General features: G+C 30.3%; 2 protein-coding genes across 2 annotated transcripts; both read right to left on the reverse strand.

Moving 5' to 3' along the window:
• Positions 1 to 2,951: 2,951 nt before the first annotated feature.
• Positions 2,952 to 5,536, reverse strand: LOC108758577 (UDP-glucuronosyltransferase 1-9-like). Its single transcript, XM_018503576.1, has 5 exons — positions 4,976 to 5,536; positions 4,419 to 4,789; positions 4,075 to 4,297; positions 3,771 to 3,990; positions 2,952 to 3,231 (listed from the first exon to the last, which is right to left on the reverse strand). The coding sequence occupies exons 1-5, from the start codon at positions 5,448 to 5,450 to the stop codon at positions 2,952 to 2,954; spliced, it is 1,569 nt and encodes a 522-aa protein (XP_018359078.1). The 5' UTR covers positions 5,451 to 5,536.
• Positions 5,537 to 6,671: 1,135 nt separating this feature from the next.
• Positions 6,672 to 8,822, reverse strand: LOC108758898 (UDP-glucuronosyltransferase 2B23-like). Its single transcript, XM_018504111.1, has 5 exons — positions 8,305 to 8,822; positions 7,822 to 8,192; positions 7,436 to 7,658; positions 7,116 to 7,335; positions 6,672 to 6,994 (listed from the first exon to the last, which is right to left on the reverse strand). The coding sequence occupies exons 1-5, from the start codon at positions 8,813 to 8,815 to the stop codon at positions 6,718 to 6,720; spliced, it is 1,602 nt and encodes a 533-aa protein (XP_018359613.1). The 5' UTR covers positions 8,816 to 8,822; the 3' UTR covers positions 6,672 to 6,717.
• Between the last annotated feature and the right edge of the window lie 2,575 nt (positions 8,823 to 11,397).

Here is an 11,397-nt window from a genome sequence, read left to right on the forward strand (position 1 = left end):
TCCTTCCTTATTGTTCAGCAGCCCGTTGCAAATCCCTCTATTGGGTTTCGACCTGCTTTATTCTCTCTTGACTATTTCCATCTTTCACACAATGCATCAATCTCATTATTCATTAATTGCCGAAACGTTTATCGATCTGTCGTCACCTGTCACGGATTTTATAGACATACGTGAAATTATGACCGATGTGACATGTTAATCTACAGTGAATGAATTGTCTGGTTGCCAGAAACGCGTTTAAGCTATTGTACCATGATAAGAATAAAATGGTCGAATTGGTTGGTTTATGTGTAAAAATTCCCTCCATATCAATTAGGATATGAAAACTCGTACAAATTTTTCATGCAAAGATAATTGAAGTTTTAATCAAATTGTTACGCATTAGCGCGATCGAGTATGCGTGACTTTCGTACAGCCGTTCACTTCGAATTTGCCTGCGTTGAGTTCTACAGACGAGCACAGTGCGGTACGTTAATTCCAAAATCCCGTGAAGCACTTCGACCATCGTCATCTCGTATGTATCACGTCGTAGTTGCGTAGACGCTACGTGCGGACGGTGGTATAGTAATCTACTTCACACGAAGTTTCAGCCAAGCTCGAGTTAAGTCGGCCGTGTCGAGTAAGCCCCCGGTGTTACCACGGCTGATGAGTCCGGGACACTTTAGGGTACGGTTACCGAAAGACGACACGTTCTCTCGCATCACGATAGAAAGTCACTCCGCCGACTTCGGTACAGCGTATCAGTGATCACTTCTTGATACCGGCTTTCCGGATTCCAATTATATCGTTGACAGCGTCAGGATTTTTGTTTGTTACGCAAAACCGATATTCTATTTATTTTAACAAAACGTTGAATTTGATTTTAAACACTGGGCATACTTAATTCTTTTTTAAATAAAAATTTGCATTTTATAAATTTTATTATTCTTAGATTTATTATGAAATCTCTTTTCTTTTGTAACATGAAATAAATCTATATTTAATGCGAAATTAGTAATAATTTTATCGAAAATTAAATAATAGTTTCTTGAACTTTAAGATTTTAGAAATACATACATATATTCTGACTGACAATGAATTATTAATTATTACAGAATTAGGATTAAGAATTTCATTTAGAAAGTATTAATTATGTGTATTTTGAGTCTTAGACTGTTCAATTTGCTATAAGTAGATCTATGTCTAGTTCCTGGTAAAGTTTTACATATGTAGGTGTTATTAATATGGAGCTGAATTAGCTAACTCCACATAGTCTCATGTTCTACATTTTATATGCGTTACGAAGTGATAATCATATAACTTTGTGTCATACCACTAGTTAACTTAGAAGGCTTAGAACTGAGGAGAGTATGTACTTCGTGAATGCGCGCTTTGGTACTACATAATGAACTTTTAGTGGTCATACAGTTTAACGTTAATGATATCTTACAATGAAACTTTAATATGCCCCTACCTTAAATCTTCGCATATTTTTATTATTTATAATAAAAATTTATTTTTCTGAAAGATTTTTAATCAATAAAAATGTAGTTCCTTATATAATATATTGTATCGTCTACTGCTATTGTATAGCAATAACAGATCTATTTCTAATCTCACGTACAAGAATTTTAAATCAGTGTCCCAAAGTATATTTGTACTGCTGCGATCGATTAAATTACATGGAACAATATACATATATTAGATACTATCTTCAGCATAACATACGCGCATTTTTATATCTGATTTAAATATGTATACTTGTTCTATTTTACACACTATAGAAGAACTAAAAAAAATAAATGTATTCACGTCTTTCCAATGTTTATTAAACTGAATTCCATTGTATAAATTCCATTACATAAATTATTGCATTGGATTTGGACAGATAAATTTTCAAAACAAAAGAGTTGTGCGAAGATGTATAAATGTGTAAATGTTTTGATATTCATTACTTTGTATATATATAATTGTAATATGATATTTTGTCCTTCATAATAATTCAGCTAAATATTTTTTACAATAAATTTGTTTAAATTATATCACACAATTGTTATATATGTATACATTGAATTTTTGTAATTCTAATATTGCTAACAAAGAAGTACTGACAATATTTGTCACAATATTTTCAACTTTTTAAAGTTCTTTTTATTTAATTGTTACGGATTAAAATTAATTAACCTTTAATTAGTCGCGCGGAGTCACCGCGACTCAAAGTCATTTTATTTTCGTAATATTTTAATAGTATAACTTTGATGTTTAAAATAAAAAGTATATATATATATTTTTATTATATTGTTATTTATTTATTTTTTCATTTTATTTTGTAGTAACTAGCGACCGCGCGCTACTAACGATGTGAGTATTTTCGCGCAATTACATAAAAAGTTAAAATATAATTAAAGGAAAAATTATATTACTTTTTTTTAATTTTAAAATTTGTCAGTAAAAAAATTAAAGAGGGAAATTGAGAATGACATTAATATCTTGACAGCTTTTATAAATATGAATTATATGAAATAATTTTACTTTTTGATTCAATTATTATGTGCATTAAATATGATAATTTAAAAAGTGCACTCTCTCTCAAGTTAATATTATAATTAAAATTTTTGTCATTAGAACGATCACTAGATGCGTAGATATATTATATATGCAGTTTATATAATTATTGATAAATACGGAGTGATTTAATATTGCGTTGCATTATATAACAGTTATTGATTTATTAATATTGTTTTAAAATAATCATAAGTTTACCATTTTCTCATTATGACAATATTGCTAATTTAACTCAATCTTGAAACTAAAAACAAATAAAAATTGGAATAATAATTAAATTGAGATACAAGCGATTTAATATTTTTTAGAAATAAAAAATAAATTTTTATTTGTAATTTACAATAAACAAAAATATTGTTTATTTTGAATTACAATAATACTTTTTTTACATTGAAAAATTTCAAGATTCAATGACAGGAATAAAATACAGTATTGTTTAAGATGAAACGTATAATCTGGATGATAGTGAATGTTATTATACATCCCATTATAAATAATGCTATGGCGAACAACGCAATAATATCCATATCGTAACGTTGATACCATGGTTTATCGCTGTCACTAAATCGAAGATAATTTGCTTCTTTGTGACGCATTACATGTTCTACCCACCATATTAGATTCTCAGTGCTGTTACATGGTTGATCCTTGGAGAGAGAACTTACACGCATCATTTTTTCTTTGTAACTACAAAATAAATTAACAAATTATTTGTATCAGTTTTATTACAATTATGTACACACACACACACACACACACACACACACACACTATGTAAAAATTTCTTACTAATTTAATATTAAAACCAAAACTGATCGTAAAATATAACTTATTTTAACGTATTTCTCTTTCACGTTGACTGTCAAAGGATAGTTTTGACGAACATAATCGCCATATTATAATATTTACTTTCATATAAACAGAATAATAAATATGTGAACAAGGTATCTAATTTATTGTAAAATATTCATTATATGTTACAACTTTTGAATAAGGTATTATAATATAAACATAAACGAATGATCATACAGTAAGAGATTACTGTGTGTGTACGTGCATATATGTTTGTATGTACATACATGTATGACAATTCATTTATATTACAAATGTATATTCGAAAATTATATTGAAGTTTACAAACTAGCCTGTCAACCGTAACTGAATGAAAATTTGCGTGTCAAATATTTGACGTAACAATTAATGTACTATGTAGATTTATATAATACCTTTTATCGTTGAGAATTTGATGAATAGCATTATTAAGACGTTTTTGAGTTAATTCGTTTAATTTAATACTTATTGCGACGCCCAACGAGACCAATCGCCGAATTCGATTTTCTTGTTCGGACATACTCGGAATTCCTAAAAGTGGAATTGCATAATGGACAGCTTCGTCGGTACTTTGGGCTCCTCCTTGATAAATAAACAGCTTGATGTTCGGATGAGCTGCACAAATGAGATAATTAGCGCCGCGTGTCGTATAAATGGACTATTGATCGTGAAATAATGACTTCACACTTTTAATTTTACCGAGTACGCTTTGCTGTAAAAACCATTTTGAGATAAATGCATTATCGAGCTTTCCCGGTAACTCATCGCACTCGAATTTCCAAACTATTTTATAAGGTAACTTTGAAAACACTTCAACGAAGTTCCTCAGCGTTTCTTTCGGTAAAGTGTGGCAGGTGGTAACAGTTCCAAGACTCACGTAAATAAATCCTTCCATTGCGTTATCTAGGAATTGCCCTAAGTCCTTGTCACCGGATTTAAATTCATTACGCATGTTTATTACGCAATAATGGAAGTTAATAATAGACAAACAATTTATTTCGATATAATGTTTAAAAAAATATTTATTTTTTAAATTTATATACTTTTGGTAAAGATGGTGGCGTTTTCTGTATGTGGATACCATTAAAAAATATTGCATTTGACTGCTCGGGTCTAGGATACGCCAGTACTGGATTCTCGTTAATTAATAGCAATCTCATATTCTTTATTATATCGACGCTGTGTGGTGCATCATTTCCAAAATATTTTTTAATGAGTTCCTGTTCCATCGTTATAAAATCATTAATCCAAAAATGGATAAGACGCCACGTTTCGATAAAGTTCCACGCTCTTTGCCAAATCGACGGATTTTCCTCAGTTAGCGCATTTATTTCCCAGTTTGACAAATGCGATGGGTATATAGGACTGCCAAAAACATATCGATGATAATTGTGTATGCCCATGGATATAATTCCTAGATAACCGATTAATCGATGTCAGGCCTTTCTTCCACTATACACTTCGAATATCTTTCAAGAGAACAGATCAATACTTTTACGCTTAGAGCAATACATTCCTCGAAATATTGACGGTTTCTTTTTGTATAATATGTTATTTACGAGCTACCTTGTGTATACGTTACCTGCAGAAATCATCTTACCTATAAGAGGCGCGTTAAATCTGTACGACATAATTGATAATGACGGATAACCTACTAACTCTAGAATAATCGCGTCGAACTTTTCATTGCTATCACTATGATAAAGTTTTTTCACTTTTGGGTTATCAAATATGGATGTGCTCATTTTATGTGTCATTGTCCATCCGAGCTTGAGTAAGTCGGTTAGTGATAGTTGTGGTACGTTTTCTTGATATTGTTTGACCAAGGAAGGTAAAGACAACAATTCTATTTCTGTATAATTTGTTAATGTTGAATCTTTTATCGGTTGTGGAGTTGCTACGATCAGTTCGTGTCCGCGTCTGTTTAAGGCTAAACACAACGACTGGAAAACTATTTGGTGACTATAAAGAGGTGTAGGTGTAATCACGAGTATTCTTCCGGCATTTGTTATATTGTTTGCAAATAAAAACCACAAAGATAAAACAATACACATTTTACAAGTAATCTTCAACATTTTGCCACTAATTCATGAATGCCTTTTTGAAGCAGACTGATTTATAGAAATTACGAGTTACTTGCTTAAAGTTTAAAATATTATCAAGTTAGTTATCACGGCTTATTTATATTAATGACATCATAATCATAAGAATGATCGACATTATGAAAGAATTGTGAAGCAAGGTTCTGGGTGGGTAATATACATTATGTATATTATTTAAATGTAATTATCTTAATGTATGTATTGTATTTAAATATATGTATCTTGAATGTGCTTATATATAAGATAATAATAATAAAACATATAATAGTAATAAGACTCATTAAATTTAAAAAACGAGATAAAGAAAAAGGGCTACGAGCCCTAAAAATTCTATCGTTATAATTTAGAAGTTAAAACGTTGGTAGATAAACAATGATATCCTTTTTAGTTAAAAATATTGTAAACTTTAATAAAAAAATGTTATTTATAGCTAGCACATTTTATTAAAGTTTACAATATTTTTAACTAAAGGATATCATTGTTTGTTTACTAACGTTTTAACTTCTAAATTATAACGATAGAATTTTTGACTCGTAATCCTTTTTCTTTGTCTCGCTTTTTAATAATAATAAATATGATAAAAATGTTTCCAATTTGATGTTTAATTGTACTTTCACATCTGATGGAAAAATACGTGCACAGTGCGTTATATGTATTATATTCTTTTTGTCATTTACGTGTTATCTAAAACTTGTAATCAAGATACTGATTACCGTTTTTTGAGATAAAACAATGCTACATATATAAACACAATATATACAGTCACGAAACTAATTGTTCTGACACCACGCCATTATATCAATATATAAATTTTTCAAACCGTTATTCAAATGAGAGTTATGGTTTCACTAACACATTCTGATACTGGTAGTTTCACAATTATTGTCTAAATATAAATATAAACTAATATAATATAAATTAGTGCGTGAAGCGTCTGTAAAACCACAATTTTTAATTTGCACAATAAAGTTTCAAGAAATCATCAATATAATAGCACTGTCTGGACAATTAGTTTTGTGACTGTATATTGAATGATGCTGTATTGTTAGTGAATACCTCACAAAATATTTTATTTTAATCACAACTTTTATTTAAAAAATTATATGATATAATTTGAGATGATCTTAAAAGCTGTACATGAAGACAAAAATCTTCAAGATAATTTAATGAAATTATTGTTAGCATAAAGCAGGAATTAATAACGTTAATATATTTTAACGATTAGAACTGATAATAAAAATTACCATAGAGAATGCGATATTATTCGTAAGTGAAACCGTAAAATCAGAAGTAGTACCCACATAGAAATAAGGAATACAATAAATAGTAGTATGGCGAGAAATCCGATGATGTCCCAATCATATCGTTGATACCATGGATCATCGCAAAGATTATTTCGTAAGAAAGGCGTTCCATTTTGACGTATCACGTACTCAATCCATCGTACTGCATTTTGAAGACTATCATACGGTGAATCCCTATAAATTTTACTCCAACGTTGCATTTGATCTTTGTAACTGAAAATAAAGAATAATATTGTTATATTTTAAGACATATAAAACTCTTATGTTTATGTTATATTAATATAAAAAGAATGAGTTTATTAATTTGTGTGTAATTTACGCGGTAATATAGTACCTCGTGTTGCTTATAACTTCATGTATAGTGGCTTTAACGGTTTCTTTCGAGATAGTATCTATCTGAAGATGAACTCCAATACCTAGTCTTACTATATTTCGCACTTGATACGCTTGATCCCATAAAATAGGAAATCCTATGAGTGGAATTCCGTAATAAAGAGCTTCTTCAGTACTCTGAAGACCACCTTGATAAATAAATAACTTGATATTTGGATGAGCTATAAGTGAAAAGAATGCAAATTGCATGGATTATTAATTCTAAGATAGAGATATAAAAAAATGATTAAACATATAAGATATTTGTATCTGTGATTTTACCGAGAATACTTTGCTGAGGAAACCATTGCAACGTCAGTATATTTTTATATTTCTTAGGTAATAGATCAGGACTTAATTTCCAAACAATTTTGTACGGTAAAGTGGAGAATCCGTCAACGAAGGCTTCAAGCGTATTGTTTGGTAGTTCCTCCCATTTAACATGGCTTCCAAGACTGACGTAAATAAATCCTTCCTTCGCATCGTCAAGAAACTGTTTTACATTCTAGTGAACATAACGAGACTAATGGTTATGTAAATGTACAACACAGCGCTATTAAATCTCACTTGAGGAGATCGGAAAAAATAATATGTGTATATATATTTCTATAAGCATGTATGTCTGTAGGTATATGTATATATATATATATATATATATATATATGTACTTTTGGCAAAGCATCCGGTATTTTTGCAATATGAGAACCATAGTAATATACGACATTCGGTTGTTCGGGTTTGCCATGCACAAATGCTGGATGTCTGTTTACGAGGAATATACTCATGTTTCTCGTTATCTCGTTGATATGTGGTAGATCTTCTCCTAAGTACTTCTTCACGATCGCATCCTCTATAACAATATGTTCGTTCGTCCAGGAATACATTTGCTTCCACACTTCATAAAAGTTGACAAGTCTCCTCCAAAATGACATATTTTTTTCATTTGGTTTGTTAATTTGCCAATTTGAAATATGCGATGGGAGAATCAGGGATCCAAACGTATAGCGCAAATGGTTGAATACATCCAAGCTTGAAATACCTATTTGTTATGTTACCTTTTATTATCTCATTACGAATAATTGTTCGAAATTAAATGAATTTAATTTTTTATAATTTACTTATTAATAGTAGATATTGTTTTTTTTTGTTACCTATAAGAGGAGCGTTAAATCTGTACGCGAGAGCATTCAACGAAATTGTGGCACCCTGCGCTACAATAACCGCATCAAAATGTTCATTGCTGTCAGTTGCGTATAACTTTTTCATCTCTGGATTTTTAAAAAGCTCCTGATTCAGGACATGTCCCGCAGCCCATACAAGATTTCGTTCTACTTCTAGAAACGGTAAATTAAGATACGCCGTGGTAAGGCGGATAGTTGAATCGAGATATGGTATTGATTTGTATTCAGGAAAGCCTTTATAAAAGTAGTTTATGTCAATTTCTGTGTAATTAGTTAAAGAAGAATTTTGTATAGGGTTTGTAGTGACCGACACAATCTCGTGACCTTGTTTATGCAATTCTAACCATAGACCACGATAAGACATTTGATGACTGTATGACGGAAAACTTGATATAGCCAGTATCCTTTTGGCATATGTCACATTATACTGTATTATCACACAAAATGTAATTATTAAGAATGTACACACTTTAGTCCACATTCTTCCAACGATGTGAGCAGATAATACTGTCAATGATGTAAAACGCGTTTATATTATCTATGCCAAAACCTAAATTATTCATGAGATAAAATAAGAATCATTAGAAATGCGCATAAAATGCATTTTTAAATAAAACTATTAAGGCTCCTGACTAGTTGCAGTGGCCATGTTGCAATTGTGAAGTCAGAAGCGAGAAATACATGTTAATTTATGTTGCATGCCGTTTGTAAATAAAGATAATTTGAATGAAACGAAATGACGAGATCGCTTTAGAACACTTGTAAAAATCGATGAAAATTGTCCTTTCTTCCTTTGACAGTCAGTAAATGGTCGTAAAAGACACATAAAGTGAGTCTATATATATATTCTGGCAGAAATACACGGTCTGACAGCTGTTGAAACGAACTAAAATATACGCTTTTACATATAAAATTCCAAGATAATTTTAGTTTTTATCGATAATTACGACTTTGGTAAATATATGTACAAGACAAGTCACATTTTCACAATTAAGCAAATAATAAGGAAATGCCATGCAACATAAATTTCGTCACTTTTCCACGCTTATAAGTTCAGCCATTTATCGTGGCGAGGCGCTGTAACACATACACACAAGCACGAGCCCATGTACATGTGTTCGCGCTTGGTGTGTGGCTACAGTTTCGCTGAGTTTCGCCAGGCCGCCGTCTGATTCTGTGTCGCTGGCTGAGTAATCAGGAGCCTTAAGGAGATGCTGGATCGACGGCCGAACTTGATCGAAGTCGATAGTATAGACTTTTTTAAATTCCAAATTCGATAATAGTGACATCTTTCATTTATTTCTTATACTTATTATATATCGTTGTGTCTCGCTCAAACGCATTCATCTGTCCTTATCTAACATATTGCGCAACGCCATCTCTTAGAAAGAGATCAACTAAAATACTGCTCGGTTTCATGATTTCACGTTAATTTTATTCGTAGCATACGAATGAAATTTTTGGCAACTCTTTTTTCTTATACTAAAGCTCCTGGCTCATTTCTACAGGCATAGTATTGTTCTTCGAGGTTTTCTGTAAGCTGCTGGCTACTTATTTTAAACGGGTAAAATCTGAAACTTTTATATGCAGCACATATTGTGACGAGTTGACTGCAGGAGCCGGTGACAAAATTACAATTTTTAATTTTCTTTTATTTTTCGTATTAAATTGTAGCTGGCCGTCAGTGTTGTCAATACTTTAATTGTGGAGAAGGATTTTTCATAGTGCAATTAAGAGAAACGAGTCGAGGAAAATTAATCATACTTCATTGGTAAAATGCTGTACACGGTACTCCAGCATCCCCTTAAGTATCTGATGATTCATTAAGCATTGAATAATTATTCGAATAGTATGTAGGTACGACAAATAGTGTTCGATAAATAATTTCTTTATTCCTTTAGTTTTTAAATCTATATATAAAGAAATTAGGTATATTTTAAAAATCTCGATTAACATTACGTACAATTAATATTTTTCCATTACATATTCCACTTCTTTCCCATTATATTTTCCATTACATATTGTACATATTGTACTAGCTTTTCATTTCGTCTGACTTAACTATAACAGAGTTTCCTAGTTGCAAGTTCAATTTGCATTATCGTGTCAGGATGCTCAGGATATCGTTTGCATATTATATGCATTTATACATACACATATTAACGTAATATACATATGGTATATATTTATATATTTATTTATTGACTGAGAAGTAACGCGTTATTTGTAACGCCGGCACCGTCATCATTACTTTTCTTTTAAGTAACGATCGTTGTTTTTATCCGTAATTGAAATGGTCGTTATTGAAAATGATAACGGTAATGTTATTACATTTTTACAATAATGGTAACGAATTTGACCGTTACTTTTAACGTTACTTTCCCTATTATTTATATCTTTATATTTATTCGATAGATTACATTATTCTTGATAATAACATTAATGTTTAAAAACATTATTTAATTTAAATTTTTAATAAAATTTGCATTTGTAAATTACAATCTTTAAGAATCTAAATTTCTAAGGATTAAATATATATTAAGAAATAAAATATTAATGTAAAGAATTATAGAATTTAAGATTTAGATAAGTTTGTCTAATATAAAGAAAAACTTGCTATGTAGAAACTAACTTAGAGCTTTAAGTTTTAATATTGATTGTTATAATTTTGATATTGATTATTAAATAATATAATTTTAAAATCTGATATCTCTCTTACTTTGGTATTTCAAAAAAAAAAAAAAATAATTAAAAAAGTAATGAATTGTTACCTTTTAAGTAACGATAACGTTACTTTTTAAAATTAATAACTGGTAATGATAATAAGTTACTTTTTACAAAAATTAACGGTAATAGCTATATTTTTATACAATGACGTTTTTAACTCTGATAAATTATTGGTTAATATCTATTTTTGGTCCTTGATGAATTTATGCGATCGAATAACTCAACAACAATGCCGTTGTGATTAATGCGATCGTTGGCTCTTTACGACGTAAGTACCGTCATGCTGGATATAAAATCGTTAAAACGGACATGTGGACATTCTCATAAATCTGTCGG

The sequence above is a fragment of the Trachymyrmex cornetzi genome, unplaced genomic scaffold (assembly GCF_001594075.2).
Source record: "Trachymyrmex cornetzi isolate Tcor2-1 unplaced genomic scaffold, Tcor1.1 scaffold16, whole genome shotgun sequence".
In the NCBI taxonomy this organism is placed as follows: Eukaryota; Metazoa; Arthropoda; class Insecta; order Hymenoptera; family Formicidae; genus Trachymyrmex; species Trachymyrmex cornetzi.